General features: G+C 34.0%; 5 protein-coding genes across 5 annotated transcripts; 4 read left to right on the forward strand and 1 right to left on the reverse strand.

The window, feature by feature from the left end:
• Window positions 1-748: 748 nt before the first annotated feature.
• On the forward strand, window positions 749-2,088 carry Tsp_05129 (hypothetical protein). The gene is made up of 2 exons (XM_003369671.1): window positions 749-1,545; window positions 1,782-2,088. The coding sequence occupies exons 1-2, from the start codon at window positions 749-751 to the stop codon at window positions 2,086-2,088; spliced, it is 1,104 nt and encodes a 367-aa protein (XP_003369719.1).
• Window positions 2,089-3,153: 1,065 nt separating this feature from the next.
• Tsp_05130 (AP-3 complex subunit beta-2 protein) lies at window positions 3,154-5,571 on the forward strand. Its single transcript, XM_003369672.1, has 8 exons — window positions 3,154-3,239; window positions 3,511-3,589; window positions 3,951-4,070; window positions 4,355-4,474; window positions 4,596-4,742; window positions 4,809-4,883; window positions 5,302-5,441; window positions 5,502-5,571. The coding sequence occupies exons 1-8, from the start codon at window positions 3,154-3,156 to the stop codon at window positions 5,569-5,571; spliced, it is 837 nt and encodes a 278-aa protein (XP_003369720.1).
• A 4,096-nt stretch (window positions 5,572-9,667) lies between these two features.
• On the forward strand, window positions 9,668-12,722 carry Tsp_05131 (target of Myb protein 1). The gene is made up of 14 exons (XM_003369673.1): window positions 9,668-9,752; window positions 9,793-9,904; window positions 10,033-10,264; window positions 10,343-10,480; window positions 10,567-10,767; window positions 10,853-10,931; window positions 10,984-11,109; window positions 11,206-11,302; window positions 11,369-11,459; window positions 11,509-11,538; window positions 11,658-11,670; window positions 12,112-12,211; window positions 12,238-12,529; window positions 12,597-12,722. Exons 1-14 carry the CDS (start codon window positions 9,668-9,670, stop codon window positions 12,720-12,722), a joined length of 1,722 nt encoding a protein of 573 aa, XP_003369721.1.
• Window positions 12,723-14,818: 2,096 nt separating this feature from the next.
• Tsp_05132 (conserved hypothetical protein) lies at window positions 14,819-15,511 on the forward strand. Its single transcript, XM_003369674.1, has 3 exons — window positions 14,819-14,884; window positions 14,936-15,011; window positions 15,294-15,511. Exons 1-3 carry the CDS (start codon window positions 14,819-14,821, stop codon window positions 15,509-15,511), a joined length of 360 nt encoding a protein of 119 aa, XP_003369722.1.
• Window positions 15,512-22,003: 6,492 nt separating this feature from the next.
• Window positions 22,004-22,277, reverse strand: Tsp_05133 (hypothetical protein). Its single transcript, XM_003369675.1, has 2 exons — window positions 22,199-22,277; window positions 22,004-22,101 (listed from the first exon to the last, which is right to left on the reverse strand). Exons 1-2 carry the CDS (start codon window positions 22,275-22,277, stop codon window positions 22,004-22,006), a joined length of 177 nt encoding a protein of 58 aa, XP_003369723.1.
• Window positions 22,278-23,026: the final 749 nt, after the last annotated feature.

Genomic DNA, 23,026 nt, shown 5'->3' on the forward strand with positions numbered 1-23,026 from the left:
AACTTAAAAATTCACTGGGAACATGTGTCTGCGTTATGGGGAGTTTGGCCCATGGTACTGAAGCAGCCACGCCTTTGTCAGATGATAGTAAAACAACAGGAATTGATTTATGACAAACAGAGACCGTGCAACTGATTCATTTTAATGGGTACAAAATCGAGGATAATCATGAATCGTGTAGTAGTTGTGGTGCAGTGTATGTACTACAGAGTGTAGATGAGAATTAGAATTTTCTATGCAGTGCTGTCTATTATCCACTATTGACTTCATTCGTTAAATAAAATTCCATACTCATTGCATTGTTTGCTTGTGTGAAGAGCATTAGCTGGCTTGAAGAAGATCAGCATCGTTCAGTTTAAATCTCCCACCAAATTGTGTATGACGGGAAAAAGTTGAAGATCAGATCCAATTAGAATTTACAACAGTGTAATTGTGGTATCATTTTAATGTAAAAATAATCAGGCTCCTTTGAATTTCAAAATGTCATCTGCATAACCAATAATATTAGAATTTTTTAAATATTATATAAAGCAACAATTATGTATATAGAGGCCACAGTACGGCATGTACCTGAGTGCCCTACATAACAGTATCCCTGATATTTGAATTTGTTGTGATTCCATCATCATCATCGATCCTGATACGATACCTACGTACGATATCGCTCTCTTTCTCTCTTTTCCTTTCTTCACCTTGTCTCTGATCGTCGTCATCCACGACATTTGATGACCCGTGAGTGATACCTACCATGATGCAATCACGTCGTAACATGAACGACGCCGGGCATCCTTCGAGCAACACAGTCTTAATCACCCTGACAGTCCCAACCTTCAACGCGTCCGACCCAGAACTGTGGTTCTTGCGCCTCGATTTATTTTTTCAACATCAGCACATCGTTGACGAAGTCGACAAACTTCACATGGCGCTCACCACGATGCCTGATGAAGCGGTCGCGGAGTTTCGAGATTTTCTGTCGAACGCCTTAAACCTACCGGACCCGTTCACGACTTTTAAGCAGCTATGCCTGAAGCGCACGGCGCAAACGAAAGATCAGCGCATTCTGCAAACGCCGACGAATGAGGAACTCAACGACGACAAGCCGTCGCAGTTCCTACGCCGGTTACAACGGCTCCTCGGCGGAGCTTCAGACGACATCGTCGGATTGTTATTCCTCAGCAAACTTCCGCTGCCCATTCGCACGGCCTTCGTACCTTTCCAAGATTGGCCGTTGACGGAACGGGCAGAGATGGCGGACCAAATAGCAGCACTCCAACCCACGACAACCATCAACGCCGTCAGCTCAGGCAATGGCAGCTTCGAAAGCCGCTTGGAACGCTTGGAATCGCTATTCGAGAAATTCCTACAATGCCGCGACCAGCCGGCAGACGACCACCGCCATCCAAGAAGCAGTCGCTCACCGACGACTCATCGATGCCGATGGTTATCCCCAACCCGATCAGGCCGGCGCTCTCCATCACCGAGCAACCAAGATCAGCGGCGACCAACGTGCTTCTATCACCGCCGTTTCGGTGACCGAGCCCAAAAGTGCGCCCCACCCTGTTCGTGGGGAAACGACACCGGCGCACGACGCTAACGGCCGTCGTGTCGCCACAGATTTCTAGCCGTTGCCTGTACATAATGGACAAAATATCTAAACGGCGATTTTTAATTGATACCGGCGCGTCGGTAAGCTTGCTACCGCCCACCGGATGACAAAAACAACTAGAGCAACCGGCGTCCAATAAACCAATACTGCAAGCAGTTAATGCAACCCTGGTCAGCCATCTCGGCAAGAAAACAACCACCGTGCAGTTAGCCGACCTCCCAGCTTTGACATGGACGTTCTTCGTCGCCGAAGTGGGAGTTGCCATCATCGGCGCTGATTTTCTCCACCATCACGCCATAACGGTCGACATCAAACATTCAAGACTCATAATGGCAGGTAACAACGCCCACACATTACCAATCAATGGCACACTTGCCACTGAGTCCACCGACAAATACCAGTCGCTGCTTACGCATTTCTATCCACATCATGACGACTCTCAGGACAATGTACATGCTATTTTATTAAAGAATAAAAAATAGTTGAATTCATCAGTCAGGCAGTCGACATAGCTTCTATGCTGAACTTCGACATTGCTTTGAATACCAATAAAAGTTACAATATGCATAGCTATCTTCCAGTTATATTCGTTAGTCACATAACAGATTACTATGATTTTCATTTTTAAGGCACAGACACATGTACATCGTCAAATATACAAAAAATTATGCATCTGTACGATCAAACACATAAGAAAGCAGCGTTATGTGTAACTAGTGAATATAACGTATTCTTTATGTAGCATCAAGTTTTATTTTTGCTTATTTTACTTTAAATAATAATCAATTACTTTTAAATTAAATATCTTTTTATAGATCAAATGATGGGTTAAAGATTTATAAAATGTAACTTGATTATTTTGAATTTACCGTATTCTTACATGTACAAATATTATTTTGTGTTAGTTTATTTAGACGATATAGTCTTTTTAAATTATTCAGGTAACTGTTATTCATACTAGAAATTGATCGTAGCATTTTAATTTTACTTTGGTTAACTAGATTGATTTCTGTCGTTTTCTGTGATGTTAATGGTTTTCAAAGCATTTTGTTACTTAATTTTTTGTTGTTGTTTTTTAACATAAGTAATGTGCAGAATGTCATTATAAGTATAATATAATTTGGCTGAAACTGTTGCATTGCTTTCATATTATTTAGTTAATGCACATGTTAGTTAATTAAAAGTTATGCATATATATTGCATGTATTTACTACAAACGAAAGTCAATTATATATATGTATCTTTTGTTTAGCCTCAAGTTGAAATGTGAAAATGCACAGTTTTCTATTTATGAAATACTTTGCAAATTGATTAGCATCTTATGTCGATTTTGTTTTGTTTCTTTTTTTAAAACAAATATCAGATAGATTGTCAGTTTTGTCTATTACATTTTATATGATGTAAATTTTCCGAGTGCTTTTGTAAAATTGAAATTAACGATGTTTAAATTATTTTTTGTTTGAAAATTTTGTAAATTGAAGTAAAAAGTGTAAATATTTTTATTGTAAAATAATTATAAATTTTATTGATATTGATATTGATTTAGAATGCCATATAGCACTGAATTAGGTTCTCCAGAAATTGAAATTGCTGGCGATGCAGCAACTAGTAGTTTCTTTGCTGATACCAGGAGGTGAGTTGTTTCATTTGCATTTATTTTTCTTATTTCCTATTTTGTAAAATACAAATGTACAACGTGTAAGCAATGGTTGAATGAATTGTACGAAATATGAGGAGGCTGTTTTGTAAAATAAAAATAGAATAGTTGTGTCATCTAGTTGCATCTGTCATATAATGTTGAATAATTGTTTTAATCTTTTAAATGAGTGTAATTTAGTTTTGTTTGTTTGTTTTTTGTATTGGTATATTTTTGAAGTTTGTAAAGTTTGATTGACCCTTTACAGCCGACATGCTGATTTGAAAGAGATGCTCGACAGTGGGAAAGATAGTTCCAAAGTGGAAGCTATGAAAAGAATAATCAGTGTACGTATATCCAATTTGTCACAAGATTTGTTGTTGTTTTGCTTATTACATTTTTTGTTCTGCTTTAGTTGATTGCAAAAGGAAAAGATGCTTCGGATCTTTTTGCAGCAGTTGTAAAGAATGTTGCATCTAAAAATCCAGAAGTATGTTTGTTTGTTTGTTTGTTTAATTTTTTGTCACAAATTAATGTTAAGGTGAAAAAGTTGGTTTACGTCTATTTGACCAGATACGCGGAAGAACAACAAGATTTGGCATTATTGTCGATTAGTACATTTCAACGAGCATTAAAAGTATGACGTTAAATTTTAAGAAGTTCAAAAATGAATAAATGAAATAATATTCTTCTTCATGAAATATATAGGATCCAAATCAGTTGATAAGAGCCAGCGCTTTGCGTGTGCTGTCCAGCATTCGGGTACCAATTATTGTTCCCATAATGATGCTAGTAATTAAAGAATCAGTTCGTGACATGTCCGCTTACGTACGTAAAGTCGCCGCCCACGCAATTCCGAAACTTTATTTGTAAATTTGTAAAATTGATTATAATTTTTTCAAATTTCAATTTATTATAATTTTCAGGTTGGACCCAGAACTGAAAGATCAACTGATAGAAATTATCAGCCGACTTTTGGCAGATAAAGCGACGGTGATTGTTTTTCCTTATTATTGATTGATTATTTAATTCTTTAATGTATTTATTTACTAAATGCATAACGCGATTTGAAATGAAAGGGAAGAAAAAATTTTTTCTGTTTGAATTTTTAGCTTGTGATCGGTAGTGCAGTTTATGCGTTTGAAGAGGTGTGCCCGGAACGGTTGGATTTGATACACAAGCATTACAGAAAATTGTGCGCCGCTTTGGTGGACGTGGACGAATGGGGCCAGGTACTTATTATAAACATGCTAACCAGGTATGCCCGTACGCAGTTCACAGATCCGGCAATTTTGGTATGTTTCATTAAATAATGAAATGGCAAAAGTGATGGATGGATTTTTTTTGTTCTAGGAGAAGAGCAGCTCTGACTGTGGAAATGAACTCTCCGATGAATCTGGCAGTGATATCAGCTTTACCAAAAAGCCAACAGAACTTGATCCAGATTTACGGATGCTTTTGAAAAATTCGAAATCGCTATTACAAAGTCGAAATTCTGCGGTTAGTAAGATAATAGCAAAAAGAAAAAAACAAGAAACAGAAATTAATTAATAATAATATGATCAGGTTGTACTTGCGGTTGCACAGTTGTATTACCATTTGGCACCACCGTCTGAAGTGAACATAATCGCCAGAGCTTTGGTACGTTTACTTCGCAGTCACCGTGAAGTGCAGTCAGTTATATTGACCAACATTGCTACGATATCAGCCAAAAAAACAGTAATGAAATTTGCATAAATTTGAAATGAATGAATACAAGTATTGTTGGATGCATGTTGTTTCAGATGATGTTTGAACCTTTTTTGCGCAGCTTTTTTGTACGTAGCAGCGATTCGGCTAATGTGAAAGCGTTGAAAGTGAAAAAGTTGTTTCAAAATTTTTTTATCAATTTATCAAACGCGAATTGTTTAGTTGGAAATATTGACAAATTTGGCAACTTCGTCGAATATATCCATCATACTCAGAGAATTTCAAGTATGTGAAATTCAATGTACAGAAAACAATAATATAATAATAATAGCAAATTGTATAATAATTAATTTTTGAATCTCAATTGCAGACATATGTGACAACGTTAGATAAAGAGTTTGCCGCTTGTACGATTGATGCGATTGGCCGGTGCGCTTGTAATATCCAAGAGGTGCGGGATAGTTGTTTGGTCGGCTTGGTGGCGTTGATGTCGAATTCGAACGGTCGGCGGTCAGTCGTCTGTTCGGGCCAGTGAAATTAATAAACGTGGGTGTGGCTTTTTGCTTTCAGAATTGGTCGTCGCGCAGAGTGTTGTCGTGATCAAGCAGCTTTTGCAAAGGGAAAAGATGCGCCACTGTGAAATTATCCTCTCGATGGCCAAATTGATCGACACGGTCCGCGTCCCCATTGCCCGAGCTTCTATATTGTGGCTAATTGGCGAATATTGTCAACTTATGCCACGTGTTGGTCCGGATGTATTGCGCAAAGTGGCCAAAACATTCATTCACGAGGTGCATTATTTTATTTATTCCATTGATTTTTATTCATTTCAATTTTTAGGAAGAAATTGTGAAATTGCAAGCGTTGAATTTGGCCGTTAAGCTGTATTTGACCAACCAGGAAAAGACTCGTCTTTTGGTCGAGTATGTATTTAACATGGCTCGTTTTGACCAGAATTACGACATGCGAGATCGAGTGCGATTATTGCGTCATATGCTTTTTCCAAATAAGCCGACTAAATTGACAAAATTAGCTGAAAAAATTTTCTTCGCCGAAAAACCTGTACCATCTAGTAGTTCAACATTTGTGGGTATGTGGTAAATAATTCATTGGTGTAGTATTAAAAAAATTTACACCTATTATCTATTTAGATCGCGAACAATTTCAACTGGGCACATTGTCGCATTTGCTCAACCAACGATGTTCTGGTTATAATCCATTGCCTCCGTTTGTTGAAACTGCACCGGATGGTTCTGTTCGTGATGTCGACGAGCCGGTGTTACCAAGCCAAGAGTTTGATCGTTTGGAACGTTTGAGACGAACTTCTGAAAAGTCGGAATTTTTCAAAGCTGGCACTTGTAAAAGTACTTTTCATATATATATATATATATATATTTTTAATGTATAATAATTATTCACTGTTTGTATTAATTTTTTTGAATAATATTTATTGGAAATTTATTTTCAGATGAAGATTCTGAAGACAGTGATGACGAAGGCGAAGATGATAGTAGTGATGATGATGATGATGATGACGAGGACGAAGACGAGGATGAGGATAATGAGGATGAAGAAGATGAATCAACAAGTGATGGTGAACGTTTCTCGGATTCGGATGATGAACTTAGTGCTGCAGATGAGCAGCCTAAGACCGTCGTCAAAATTCCCGCCCGTGCTGGTGGTAGTAAATTGACCAGCAGCAGTGTATGTATTTAAAAAATTTTTATCTTTTTCTTCTGTTGTATATATATTATAATTGATATTTTAACAGGACATTTCTAAAAAGAAGAGCTCAAGCATGGCAGCAGCTAAAGTCGATCTTTTGATTGACATTGACGATTGTAATTCTTTTGTTTTTTTTAATGCATACTTACATATATATATGTGCATGTATTAAAAATTGCATATTCTCATATGCTTAGTTTTTTGTTTTGAAAACATTTTGTTGCATTTTATAGTTTCTGGAAGTGGAAAAAGTGCACCACCAGTGATAAGTACAGTTCCCGTTGTTTGTTCAACAACATCAGCAGTATTCAATGCACCAAAACAACACGGCAACCCTAGTTTAAATCAACAATATTATGTAATAATATTGTGTTGTCAGTGTTGATTCATAATTTTAATGAGTTTTTTTTTCGTTTTCTTTCTTTCTCAATTTCAGATCACTGTAGGAGCCAGTTTCATAAGTGAACAGAGTCGTGAAGTGTTGAATAAAGTTGCCGGCCACGGTGTCAGTGTCAGTTATCGTTTCACGAGAATGCCGAATTTGTTTTCAAACACAATGTGCACAGTTGAACTGTCGTTGCACAATCAAGGCACAACTACAGTTGAGAAGATTGTACTTGACGTCCGTTTATGATTTTCTTTCTTACTGTTGTTGTTTTGAAAATGCAAAAATTGTTGCAATTTTCCAGGATTCGACGTCGTCGAAAGTGATAATCAGAGGTTTGAAAGCGTTGGAAAATTTGGTCGCCGGCGAGAAAACAATTTTCAATATCGGCGTTGATGCGAAAGATTCCACACATCCGGTGTCGTTTGACATGCAAATTGACCACTTCCCACCGACAACTGTCACGTTCATTGTACCGGTTGGAGAACAACTGCAACCAATCAAATTGGATATCGACGAATTTCAACGTTTGCAACGTATGTAGAGCAAACAAAAATTATTTTATTTATTTTATTTTATTTTATTTTTGCATTTCACGTTCTAGAAGCATTGGGAGGATTGAATGAGAATCGTGCGTTAATTGATTTCAAAAGTAATTGTGTCGAAGAGGTGTCTGATTGCGTTCTGCGAACTGCAAACGTGAACAGAATTCATTCATCCGAAAGAAGTCAAGTATTTAAAAAGGTTGCTATTTGAAATAATAATAATTTTTTGAAAAATTCTTTGTAAATTAAATCGCCAATTTTTAGCAGTGTTTAAAATATTTTATAATATTTCGATTGAATTGTGTGCTTCGTTGTAGCTTTATTTTGCGGCGCAGACATTGTCGTCGAAATCTCCACTTTTGATTGAATTACAGCTTCCAGCAGTGAAACACGAAACTGGCACGCTAGCGGTGAATTGTGAGAATTTTGTCATCGGTTCGATGCTGTTCAGACAACTGAAAGCTATTTTAGCTTCTGCCAGTTGATCAACCTTATTATTGAATAATTTTCTTTGAAATTCACTTGCTTGTCATCATCGTTATTTATGTTTTCTTTTGTTGATTTGCATTTTTTTTCTTTATTTTTGATTGTATTTCAAATGACAAATTTTGCGTAAATTTACAAAATTGGACAAATGTTACATGTTCTGTTTTGTGTTTGGTTGTATGAAATGTTGGCAGTGTTTTGATGAAATTATCTGACATTTTTTATTTTTTACGTTACATCGGTAAAACCTTTTGTTCGACTGATGTACAAATTGGTAGCATCGTTAATTTTGTTTTGGCATATCAAAATTAATGTTGCATCGCTCGTGAAAAATATGTGATTCGTGATTTTTTTTAATTTTTATTAAATTTTATTCCATTCGGCACTGTTCAGTAATGTGTTGCTCAATTGGTAACCACAGTAATCACGTTCAAAGTGTTGAGAAACCTAATTTTCACTAATCTTCGTACTGTACATAGGAATAAATGTCAACATATTCAGACGGTGTTTTTCACTTTTGTTGACGACAAGGTAAATTTGTATGTAATTTCAATTTTTAATTGAATATCAAAAATGAAGTACGATGAATGAATAAATATGAAATTGAAAAATTAAATCGTTTAATAGAAGTTAAAAAAGTTGTTGCATGCTAAGTGAGGAAGTTTTTCACAAATCGTTACTCGTAGACATTTTTCCATTAGATGAAACTCTGTTATTAAAAATTTGAAAGTGATTGGTTAAAATTTAAAATTGAACGAATTTTTATTCTTTTGAAATTTGATTGCATGCATCATCGCATCACGTATTCATCAGAGCGAGTCATTTGCCATCTGATTTGTGAAAAATACAATCGCTTCAAAGTGAACTTCACCTCCGAGTAAGAATGACGACATGTTGCATAATTGAAATTGCTACACATATTTTGTCATTGTTGTCGTAGCTGATTCATCATTTCAGCTGTCACATTTGCAGAGGGTCATATTTTTTGCTTCGATTTGATTTTGCGTTCTTACGTTTCAAGTGGAATCGTTGAAGAGGAAAAAATTTATTTATACGTGCAATTGAAATTTCATTTGAAATGTACTTTAAAGCAAGTGTGAACAAACTTCGAAAGCATTTACAACAAAAAACATTATTGTGTATTTGATTCGACTAGTAGTTCTTTCTAGTTTGTTTTTAACATTTTTTTCTTCTTGAAATACAGGATTGTATTTTACCAAAACTAGTTGTAGCTTAGCTTCATTGACATTTTGACTAATACTCATATTTTTGCTTGTACATTTTCGCATCAACATGCAAAAATGAAATGAAAATTTGTAATATATCTATATGTATTCAGTTTTTTAATTAATATATCACAATTAAAAACTTAATTAGGAAAAATTAAAATTGATTTTGTAATTGAACAGTTGTTGCTATTTTTATTTTCGTTCTACAGTAATGCGTGTGGTCATTGATAATGTAATGCTTCTTTAAACAAGGTTCATCTTTTATTTGTCGATTTGATTGTTTTTCCGGGTGTGGAATTTATTGACAGTGCAAGTAATTTATTGATTATAGTTGAGTACGTTTTGAGCGAATTGCATCTTTGTTAAATGGAACAAGCACGAGAAGCTGCGCAAGCGGTCAGTGAATTTTTCCAAGGCAATCCATTGCAAACTTATGTTGGACAAAAGATTGGTATATTGTGCAAATTTTCATACAACGTAATACAATTCAGAAATGCATATTTTCATTTTCACAACAGAGCAAGCCACAGATGCTAATCATCCTACAGAAAATTGGTCGTTAATAATGGAAGTGTGTGATTTGATCTGTTCCCGTGAAGATGGGTAAGTTTTAGACAATTTTCTACTATTTTTTGTTAGTATTATTATTTTAATTGATAAATTTGAAAGCAAAAATCTAATTTTACTGCATAGATGAAATTTTTAATAATAATAATACTTTATTCAAACAGGCCGAAAGAGGCAATTCGTGCGATCAAGAAGCGTCTTCAGTTGAACATGGGAAAGAACAATACGGCTGTCTTGTACACGTTGACATTGTTGGAAGCTTGTGTGAAAAATTGTGGACTAAGATTTCATCGAGTTGTGGCGCAAAAAGATTTCATTCAAGAATTGATTCGATTGATTGGCACAAAATACGATCCTCCACTATTGATTCAAGAAAAAGTATTGGGTCTGATTCGAGTAAGTTGTCAGATGAAGTATATAATATAATATAATATAATATGATTATTATAATTTATTGTTCAATTAAAAATTCAGACTTGGGCAGATACATTTCGAGGCATTCCGGAACTTAATGAATTGAGTATTGCTTATGATGAACTGGTGGCAAAAGGTGTTCAGTTTCCATCTGCTGAAGAGATGCAAAGTGACGCTCCAATTATCACACCTAAACCTGTGATTATTATTATTATTATTATTATTATTATTGCTGTAGTAGCAAATGTTTGTTTGTTTTATATTTCAATCACTTTTATCTTCAGTCTGTAATACCAGCCCCGCGTGCAATAGTTGCAAATGTGAACAATTCTGCATTGCTAACATGCTACCGTGTATCAGATGAACAATTGGCCAAGTTGCGAAGTGAGCTTGATGTGGTCAATGGAAATTTGGCTGTTTTTCGTGAAATGCTTTCAGAGCTAAATCCAGGTAATGAAGCACCGGACGATTGGGCACTTTTACAAGTAAGAAGATGTGTATTTTTTCTCAGCATCGTTAAATTCTTTTTCCAATTATTTGTTCGAAATGGTCGCATTGCTTTTTTGTCAGGAATTACATTCTACGTGCAATGAAATGCAAAACCGAATTATCGAACTTATTCAACAAATATCCAATGACGATGTGACAAGTAAGTTAGTTCACTTGAGTGTTCTTATTTATATATTTATTTTCATTATCAGGAGAATTGCTTGTTCTTAATGACGAATTGAATACGGTTTTTGATAAATATGAACGTTATGTGCAAAATCGTGAATCTGCGTCTTCTGAACGAGATGCCGACACAGCTTTGATCGATTTTAGTGATGGTAAAAATTTGGAGAATTATTTGAAATAATTATATATATATATATATATGTATTGAAATGCAATTTTGAATACACGACTGAAAATGGAAATTTCAGCAACGTCCGCTAATCAAACAGCAACAGAAGCGCATTCAGCAACAGCGGTGGGATTTTCAGATTCGACGACAAATTCTTCATCTACATTATATCCGGTGTAAATTGGAAAATGAACTGCATTGCATTCGATAATTTATTATTGTTTTATTTTTTTTATTTTCAGAATAACCCCCAATGCTGATTCTACATCATCATTGCCATTAACAACAACTGGTGGTGGTGAACAACAACAACAACAACAACAGATTGATTTTGTAAGAAATGAAAATTTGAAATTTAAATTATTATATAGAATTTTTTCAGACTCAATCAAACGAAAGAAACACGGGAAGCGTGCTTGATATTGATCATAATAATAATAATAATAATAAATAAAAATAAAGAATATATATATTTCTTATAACCATATTAAAATGTGATTAATCTTAAATTAATTGTATGTTTAATTTTAGCCTCTACCCCCGCGTTAACTAGAATAATTAACTCATTGATTTATTTGTTCTTACTAGTTCTTTTATGATTCGAAAATTTATTACTAGTTTGAAATTATTGTTGTGCATATTTATTTTATCTATTTATCCATCTTTTGATCATCATCTGCAGATATTTTTTCTCTACCAAATTGTCATTTTGTTGTTCGTCAACGTTGTGAATGAAGTGTTTAACTGAGTAACTGTTGTCCACCGGTAGACGACTGGTAACTGTTATAAAAGGTTTCCCCCATCGAAAGATATGAGAAGAAATAAAAAATAAGCAATTGAGCTTTTTGTTGTTTTATTAGCTTAGCTTAGCTTATCATTGAATGGCCCTAGAGCAAAAGTTTCAACCTTTTTTCGTCTTGTTGTATTCGTACTGTTGGTGACGTAGTTGTTGCAAAATGACGTTGGTCTTTTGTTGACGTTCGAGATCCCGTTGTCGATCCTCCTGCATCCTTTGACGAGCTAGAAATTCGTTGTCGCGACGCAGCTCACGAACCGCACCACGGTGTTCACGCTTGTACAGACGAGTGAGCTTTTTGTGCTCGGCCAGCAGGGGATCTTTTTCTGCTGCACTACGGGGTCTGCAAGGGTCGAAACGTTTCTCCAGTTTCGGTTCCAAAAACGTGAACCCATCTTTCACTTTCGGCCCAACCTTTGAGCCCCCTGCTGCTGCTGTTGCCAGCTTCGGTTGGCTGCGAATTTTCTGTCCAAGCATGCCCAGTTCAGCCAGGGCCCATTTGGGCCAACGATTCGACGATGCCTGGATTTCGTCCAGTCGTTCCAAGAATGGTCGAAATATTTCACCAAACGACGCCATACCGGACCAAAGCTCAACAACAGTCGAAGTGACCTGAACAGTCATTCTCAAGCAAATGTTCCTCCATTTCGACAATTCTTCCGTTGACGTTGGAGAAGAAGCCTTTTGAAAAGCAAACTCCATCAACTGCAGTTGAGCAGTTTCAGCAGGCGACGGTTCGTCGACGTCCACTACAGTCGGCTGTTGTTGAACCAAATCCCAAAGCCCTGCTGCATTGCTAGGATCGGCGCATGCCATTTTTTCGAAAATTTCGTACAATTTGGCATTCAATTCCGGTACGAAATATCTCGACTGATTTTGCTTCTCCCTTTGGATGTAAGAAAGCAGTATCGACATCAGCAACAACAGCTTAATCAAATCTTGAATACTCTTCGGCTCCACTTGTGCCACTGTGTTGGCAATCAATGTTATGAAAGATTTGCTCATCAATGACCAACCCTTGCAGGCGGACAAAACAACGTGCACCATTTGCATGTAGGCGAAAAAGTCAAACGACGGAAAACGTGATGGACAAGATTTGTGCTTTTCGTAGTAATTTTTCAGTAATTTAAGAAAACACTGCCCCACGTGCTTCTTGTCGTACTTGCACAAAGTGTGAATGATGCCGGTCAAACGGTTCACCAAATCCAATGAAGACCACCCCCGCTTGCGACAAACCATCGTAAAATATCGCAATGTGTATGATAGAAGTTTCTTCAACTTTTTGAAATTATCCTCGGCCAAGCTTGGATGATGTAAAATGATCAAACGATCCAAAATTAAACCTTGAATTTGACAAGAATTTTTCTTCAACAAACGAACAAAATTTAAATAACAATCAGGCATGTCGAAAGTGTACGGTAAATTCTGTTCGTTGTAAACGAAATCTAAAGCGAAAAAATTTTACAAAAAAACGATAAAACACACATACACTTGAATTCACCTTCATTGTCAAAATTATTATCAACAGACTGAATACGCTTCCTTTCATTTTCCAATTCGACAAGCCTGTTGCGCATTGAAGCAGCAATTTCGTTAGCCGATTTCTGCTTGTCAGCAGCTCTTGATTGCTGACCACAAAGAATTAACTGCTTGTAAAACAAACCGTAGCTTCCGTCAGTCTTAGTCGGGATATCGTTTGTCGACTTGTCTGACTTTTCTGTCACATTCCCAAACACGTTCGACTGCAACAATTCACGGTACACGCTGTTCGCTTCTTCAGTATATTGCATCGCGTCTTCACGTTGTATTTTGATCTGCTCTTTTACATTTTTGCTATTTTCAATCATCTCTTGAATAACATCATCACGAGATCTCTAAACAAGAATAAATACTGAAATTCAGAATTTAAAAAGTATTTTCTTGCTGCGACAACGCATTTTTATCAGTTTTATAAACTGTTCAACATAAAATGCATAACTTCAGACACAGCACATAATCGTATTTTTTCAACTAATTCAAAAAAAATTAAATATACAATGTTCAAAATAATTGCAACTGTAACTTACATATGTTGTGGAATGTTTAGTTGTAGAAAAATGAGTAGATTCAACAAGTTCATCGTCCAGTTGTTGATTCATCTCCTCATCATCGTTATCAAAAAAATGTGCATATTTCTTCTCTTCAATCGACATATTATCAAAAACTAACGACTTATCATCATCCTCTTCGGCGAGAATAAACTTTGAAGTTTTCTTGTAACGTTTTTGCCTTTCAGCAGCGAAACGTAAAGCCGCTTTTTCACTTCTGCTCAAATCAGGTCGATTTTCACCCAGGCGACGGTCTATTACTCGGCTGTGCTTCTTCAACGCTCGAAGTTCCGGCAAAAGTGTCTGCTGACGATGGCGAAATGATTTCTCTTTCGAAGTAAGTGGTTTCCCATGAGCAGCGCTAGTCGATTTTCCATCAGAGTACTAGAAAAGTGGCCACATCAAATTTAATCATTACAAGAAACACTTGACATCCATTGCAATCAATGTTGCTATGAAAGAACAAAACATGAAAAATTACCGTTTTCTTTGATCTGTTAAATTTCAGATCGAAAGGATTAACAGGCTTTTCTATGGGAGCAATTTGACGACGAGCACGATCAGCAATGCGCTTCTTTTTCGACTTTTTTGCCATATCTATGCTGAGCATTAAAATACTGTTGATTACAAAAAATTCAAATGTCCGTGAAAAACTCGCAACATTTATACGTGTCAGATTGTATTCTTGTAAGATGTAAATTTGAAGCAAAAATTAAATTACATTACTAAAAGCATTCTATCAATACATCTTACAGCATTTTCCGTCATACTATAATAATGAATAGCAATCAAGATTGCAAAGAACTGTTATGTGTCAGCATGTCCGGGATGTCTCATCTGCTCGGTTCTTAGTTGGGTGTTTTCCACTCATACCAGTTAATCAGAACGCTAACACAAATAACATGACCTTATAAATAAATAAACAGAACCCATTATTGCAAAACACTAGCTACATAGTAGAGATAATCTTAAGCAGACAAGTAGCGGCACACACACTCACACGTAAGCAAAAAATTCAAAGTCAAATACTCGCTCTTTTGCCGTTCTGTACCGTTTGACTTTCTGATCATCAAGGTCCAGATTGCATACCGTACAGTTTAATGTTTAACATTACTGAACGACTTTTCTTAAATCTTCAGGCAGTGGAGTATTCTTGCGCGCTCGAAACTCAGTAATGCATAACTCAAATCTCTGAAAAGAAAGATTATTTAAAATTAATACGTTGTACATACAGTGTTAAGAAATATCTTACTTGAACTTGAAAATCTCTTTATGCATTTTAAGTGCACTGTATTCATTACGATTTTCTACGCCATTTATTTATACCTAGAACCTGGTCGTCGGGTTGGTTAGAGTCACCAGTGGTCATTCGGTCATCATCATTTATTGGCATTTGTACTCTATATATCAGGCATAGAATTTCTGGGTTAGGGTATGCTGCTGCTGGTTTCACCGATGGCTACGGTCTTCGGGACAGTTCTGTACTACAATTGGCCTTTTGACCGATCAGTTATAGATTCTATGATTCTTTGGCCAAGCGATTTTATATTACAACAGACTTTTGTTTTTCATGAAAACATTTGTTTGTAAGGGGGATTTAATTATAAAGATGAGAAAGTGGTCCGAATGATTTTTCAACAACTCATCGACTTCACTACGCACGACTACTTATCAACTACAGTAAACCAAACTATGAGTCGCTGCAAATAAAGATATTAAAACAATAAAGTATTTTTGGTTAATAATATAGGTAAATAAAATTCAATTATTAACATGGAAGGGTTTAAATGCGTTAAACATAATGCAGAGCGATATAATTTGTGCCTGCACATCAAAAAAAGGCTTCTTACTGTACTTTTGTGTCATTTTTAGTGATTATAATAATAGAAATTGAGTTTTTTTTGTTGTGTATGTGATTTGTGATAGTTTTTTAATAGCTGTATATTATCATTTGTATAGAATCATTTTTTGTTGGATAAATTGTTCATGCAAATACTATTTGACGACTCTATAGAACAGATTGCATTAGAGGTGATCTGTGATTCGAGTAGACTATTCCTAGATGAGTAGAAACCAGCGAATTCGATAAGAACTCCTTAATAGAATAAATCCCGCTTAGAATAGGAAACCTGAACACCCCTGTAGAAAGTGAGTTCTTTTTGACAATATACTATTTGGTTCATATTTTTTAAATATGCCACAGTAAAATTTTTACCGATAAATAGATGAAAAAAATTTTTTAATGTTGCTTCATCTTGTCTACTGAATTTAATTTTTTTATCAGGTTTATATTTTACAATCAAAATAAAAATGATAAGAATGCGTCTATACTGTAGATGTTGGTAAGAGGAGTACTGTATGTGCAAATTTTATGGTATGAGAAAATATGTAAAAAATAGTTTTTAAAGATAGTTAACCGCCTAAAACCGAAATACAACCTTTAGAAACATACATTTTGTAAGAAGGAAGGTGGATCTGAAGTCATTTGAAATTACACGGTATTAAAGTACTATACACTGAATTGAAAAGTAAAGATTATACTTCAATATGCGTGAATATTTTGTTGAACGAAACTAAAAATGGGATTAAGACGTCAAATCATTCAATACTGACACAATTAGATAACTTTGCGAAGGCAGAATAGATGGAGAGATACAAACATTTAGTCGTTTTTACACAGAGCAGTACGAGATGTAATAACAGAGCTGGAAAAAACGGCATGTGCGTCTTGCCGCCTAAAAAACCACTCGGTAGAAAAAAACTGCATAAGAGAAGGAAATTAAGAAATTGGCCCATTATGTAATAACGAATAATTTCATAGTAATGTTTAAGTAAAATTTTGTTGCAGTTAAGTAAACAAGGCAAATCACACTTTTTTTATAGCTAAATAAATAAATATATCATATAATAGTGAGTTGAAGTGAACGAAAAATTATGTAGCATCGTCATTTAATAACTTTTAATTGAACTTTTGAACAATTAAACTGTCGTAAAATGACCAAATTATACAGCAAAGTTTGTCATCGCAAGCCCAGATTTGATGAACAAACCCACATTCTAATATAGTGAGGAAAGGGTTATTACTGACTGACAGTTTTTAAAGTTCCATGGCGTTAAATTCGGCAATTCAACCCTATGCATTCGACGGTTTAGCTCGATTTAGCTGGCGTTTACATTCACAGCTGAACATCAATCTGAATGGAATTATTGTAAAGTAAAATATGAAATAGGTACCATAAGAATGCCTTGATGGAATAGTTTACTTTGTTTGTAATCAAATTTTACGCAGCTGAACATACGCACATATATTGCACAAGGAGAACTGCTCAGCCGAAAGAATAAACAAATTGTTTGTTATGTTCAATTTTGTAAGAAACTATTTAGCAAATTGATGTTTTTTAGTGTAGAGTTTGTGTGTAACATTTATTTATCAATTATTTAATTAATAGTCTCTTATATACGCAATTATTCTAAATTTTATAAAGAGGAAATGTTCAAACATGAAATAATATTGCATTTATTTTCAATATTTAAATAACTTAGAGCAAGTGTAACGAATTAACGTCAGTCATGAAACACTGCATTTTCAAACTATTTAGTTTCGGTTCAATTTGAGCTGCACTAAATATATGTACTTCATTCAATTAAAATAAAAAACAAATTTTTCGCACTGCTGTATCACTAAGCTTGAAATGCTATGTAAAAACTTGCAAGCATAAACATGAAGTGTTAAAAACTTCTAAAATACTAATAATACTGAAAATAAATAGAATAAATAAAATAATTATAGATAAACACATTTAGATGCTTCATTTTTTAGATCTGCATCTTGTTTACTTTTATTTGAAAAATACTATAACCTCGCATGACTATACTACAGTATACTTTTCAATCTAACTATTGTGATACTAGTGGGACTTCCTGTATTTTATTCCGTTTCCAATCGGTTGCAGGCTATTCAGTCGATGTATATGCACATATTATTAAATTTTAAATTTCACGCCCAAGTATCGTTTTTCTTCTAGATTGGTATAACTTCAGAGTGCAATTCACACAGAGAATTGCGCTGAAATAGTTCTTGCAGACGTGTGAGTGAATTTTATTTATTTATTTTGCACAGGACAATGAATTTCAAATGCATTTGAAAATTTATAGTAACTTTTATATGCACATTTTGAAAATTTAGTTCACTCTAAATTTTTAAATATTTTCTGGTCTTGGTAGGCTGTAATTGATTTTTCCTCGCTTTACCAGTTTAAAGCGTGTTTGTCAATTTATCTCTGTAATGGAAGTATCTTTTGCATTGTCTTTTCTTCTCTTATTGTTTTCTTTATTTAGGTCATAATTGTAGCATTTATTTTTTCGCTTATGCTTAAAATTAAATTATTGTTTTTAATTGATGCATTGAAATGTTAGGCGCTTATTGTTGTCTGATGGAATGCAAAGTATTTTCAAATTTGTTTCATTTTTAATTCACATATTCCTTAGTTCATAGTTAATTTTCACTGTATATTTATAGTTTGCTTTTCCCATTACATATTTGTTAGTTTGTTTTGTGTGTTTTTTATTTGAAATGACTGAGGAATATGTTCTACTGTTCAAATTTGAATTAAGCGGAATGCTATTTTGCAGTCTATTTCTTGGTAACTGAAAGTGAATTTCACTGCAGATGTAGGTTACTGTTATTCTTTCAATGAGGACATTTGGAAGTTTTGTAGCAATCTGTGACATTTGATTCATAAAACATTTGCGTATCAGCGGTTTTCTGTGTTATTGGTTTTTGCATAGCAAATCAATTGCCCAACATATGGTTTTTATATTTGCTTTTCTTTAAGGTCATATGAACTTCGCGACTGTTTTTCACTGCCTATTTTTGTAGAGTTTGTGCATATTGCGCATTGTTTCTAGAATCTGGTTTTCAGTTTGAATAACCCAAACAGACGTTTAAGTTTAAGCTCGCTTTTTGCAATTCTAAAGTACTTCTGCTAAAACTGGTAAATATGTTTTATAAAGTTTGTCTTATGATATATTGATGATAGTGGTAAAGTTGTTTAGCATAGCAGTTAATTTTCCCTATTTCATTTATTCAAGAATTGTTTGAAAAAAGAAATGCAGTTAAATATTTATGTTAATTAATATTTATTCATAATTTCAGTAATTTCTGAATATTATGCATTGTCATTGTAATACTGTAGTATGTTTTTTTTGAAAATCATTGTTATTGGTTTACGGTAGAGTTTAACAATGAACTGCAGTTAGGATAAATTTTGGCAATTATTAATTTGTATATAATGAATGAATTTTACATAAAGATACCACTGTAAAATGTAATAATTTTCCGCATTTCTTAGCCGTTATTTATTGATTTGTTAAAGCTGTGCATATTTCATGTGGATAATCTGTTGTTATTGATAATGTATTCATTGATATTTGGATTTTTATTTAATTTTTCAATGCTTTTATAAAAATAGTAGACTTATCTTACAATGATTTTTTGGAATGAATTAATCATCATTATAAATGGATTTTTTATTTCAAATTTGTTTTATGCGATCAAAGAGTCATGAATGTATTGCTTGCTGCTTTTTGAGAGATGTTATATTTTTAGTGTATTATTTTTTGCTTTTGGTTATTAATTCAGCATTAATTCAAAATTGTGTAGTTAGTTCTTCATTTCAATTTGTGCTGTTTGCTATGTGTTGAAGTAGACATTTGCAGATAACCGGAGTAGGGATCAAGTTTGGCTAGTCTCGTCTTTTAAGCTTCAAGTCTTGTAAAACTGGTTTATTGGTAGCTAGTTGTAAAGACAACTTTTCCTTTGCACTGTCTGGTATGCTTTTGCTTGGTGTTTACTGAATTTAAACGATGCTTAATTTGATTTGTACTATCGAGAAATAGAAAGTCTGAGAGAGAGAGAGAGAGAGAGAGAGAGAGAGAGAGAGAGAGAGAGAGATTTTTATTATGAAGGAAGTAGATTCTGTAGATGAACAACAATTAAACGATAATTTGAAATAGAAAAAAAGTGTTTTAAAAAGAGGATTGTGATTTTTTTCATTTTGTATCTTTTAAAATTATGAATTTTTCCTTAACATGGAAGAAAGAAAAGTTGTAGCAGGTGGCGCGTTTAGCAGGTCTTTGGTTGACGTAAATTGTTGGATGGTGAACGTTAGATTGGCGCGGGCGTGTGTGCATGATGGAAAGCAAGAATATTTTAAACATCGCGTGTAGGGGAGGCGGAAAAGATTTTGTTCCCAACGTTGCCGCTAGCTAACTAGCTAGCCAGCTAGCTAGCTGCTGTCGTGAGAGCAGGCAGCCGCATCATTGAGCAGTTTTCAACGCGGCAGTGCTGGTTGGTTAGTTGATTCGTCGTCATCGTCCTCTCTGTTCAATTTCTCATTTCTCACTTTCCTCCAGCTAAGCAAGCAAACTTTTCACATTTCATCTTTGCATCTGAAGCTTTTCTTCACTTTATATAGTTGTTTTAAAAGAACGTGACAATAAAATTATTACTCGAATCTACAGTCAACTTCATCATGTTACCAATGTACAAATTGCTTGCCCAAGATCCAAATTTGGTAACTTTTTATCTATTTTTTCTTTTTTTATTTTTTCCAATATCAACAATTTATTTATTATTAACTAAATTATTACAATATACATGAGCTGTTGAATATGTGTGATTGGAAAGAATACACCTTTTTTTTGACAGCTATATATGTTGGTGATCCATAGAATTTGTTTGTTTGTTTTGCAATAGATGAAATGAACATAAGTAATGCTGAAAGAGAAACATGGAAACTTTGAAGTGGGAAATTCTTTTCAATAACTGCGCTCTATAATATATATATTTTTTTGAGAGTTGTTGAAAGAAATACAAATTATTATTTCTTATTCTTTTTCATTCTGAGAAAGACTTATTTTTAAAGTGATTTTCATGTAGGTTTTTGGTGCTATGAATGAAAAAAGATTGATTTTCAATTTGTACGATTAATTTATCAAGTCAATTGTGCCAAGTATCCAATTTTATTTTTCTATATTTTGAATAAAATGCAAAATAATATTTTTTTTTCTTTAACAACATTTTATTCATTTTTTTATTTTTCAAATTTATCATTAAAAATACAGATTTATTAATTTTAATATGTATGATGGTGAAAGAAATTGATAAAGGATAGCTCGTTTGACGAATGTGGCAAGATTGTTGCATGAGGTCGATGTTGGGAAATGAAACAGCGTGCACAGTATGGTGGTGGTGGTGAATAAGGCGGAAGGAAAGAGGAAAGAAATTGAAAAACGCTTCTTCTATCAGTGTATTTCCATATTCCCTGAGGATTTTGTTGGCGAGGTAATTTTATTGAACAAGGAAATTGGAAAACTTATTGACGCCATTTTCCCTGACCGGGTCGGTGGTCATTTTGATATTTAATTGAAAAATATTTACCATTTTTGTTGATAATTTATGATACATTTTTCAAGGAGATACTTAAAATACTTAAAAATTCGCATCATCCATTCAGTTGAAATAATATCAGTAATTTTATTTGCTTATTTATTTATTTTTGAAAATTTACCTAATAATTGTTTTTTAACGTGTTTGTTTTCTTAAATATCGACGTGAAAAATTTAACGTGTGTGTAATTTCGGTTTGATGACGTTGATGATGAAGAAGAGAAGAAATGATTTGGTTTAATTTCTACTTTCTCTCTGTGTTCGTTCTTGATTGATGTTGGTTAAATTATTTAATTATTATTATGAAAAGCAATAAGCAGTGAAGATTTTTTTATTATTAAACATTAACTTGCCGATGTTATGGGCAATCGTAGGGGTGATGGTGATTGTGAATCTTTTCACCTGGGAAATAATTGATCAACCATTGGAGGGATATATATATAGTCTAGTTTAGTTTAGTTAGTTAGTAGGTAGGTAGGTAGATAGGTTGGTTGATTAGCTAGTCAGATGTTTAAAATAGAATAAAAAGGAAGGATTTTTGGGATTTAGTGGGAAGACAATATTTCCAGATAGTTTCGTTCGTCATCATCATTGTACTTTTGTTGTTCTTCTTGTTGGTTATTTCCACTTGAACTATTGGACACTGGAAAATTTGAGTTGGGTGTGGATTAATATATTTTCTGCATGACAATTTTCGATCAACGATGCATCTTTCGATCGGATCAAAACGTTCTGCTTACCCATTGTTACGCTTGAATGATTTTTGAAATGGTAATAAATCCAGCTGAACACTTTCATCCAACTTGCTTGATCGACCATTTATTCATTCGCTTTATCATGATTCAACATTCAATCTTTCTATTAGTCACAGTTGAAATGGAACAATCGGTTGCAGATGCGTGAACTTGCAGCTTTTATTTGTTCTGTCATCTCCGTTTCTGGCTTCACAGGGCGAATATAATGTTTCAAATAATTCAAGCCTTATTTTTTCTGTTTTTTAAACTGGACAATATTAGTGTTGTTGTTTTTTTTTGTTTTTGTCATTTAGAGGAAAACTCACGATGTATATTGATATGAAAAATACAGAAATAATATATAAAAATGATGTAATAATTTTTTCCATACATTGTGGAGTATGTGATGAAGTATTTTTAATAAGCAATATTTGAATTGATGGCCAGAACATATTCTCTACATACATTTGTATGAGAACAGATATTAGAAAAAAAATATGTTATTTCTGCTGAATGTGTTAAATGCAGCTAGTTAAAAGTTGTGTATTTGAAAATTGAATTTAGTTTGTTGGAAAACACATTTTGGACGTTTTGATTGATGCTTCATTTGAAAGCATTTGCTTTGGTGGTTGACTCGTGTGTTGAAATCGATCACTCTTTGTGATTGAAAATACATTTTGACTGTTTTCTGACTTGAATAAATTATTGCCATATATTATTATTATTATTATTATTTTATTTTGGTTTCTTGGATGTCGTTGTGAATGATCAATCTATAATACATTCTGATTTTGCTGCACACATGATTTTTTCGAAAGAGACAGTTATGAACAG

Source organism: Trichinella spiralis (genome assembly GCF_000181795.1).
Source record: "Trichinella spiralis strain ISS 195 chromosome Unknown Scfld1557, whole genome shotgun sequence".
Taxonomy (NCBI): domain Eukaryota; kingdom Metazoa; phylum Nematoda; class Enoplea; order Trichinellida; family Trichinellidae; genus Trichinella; species Trichinella spiralis.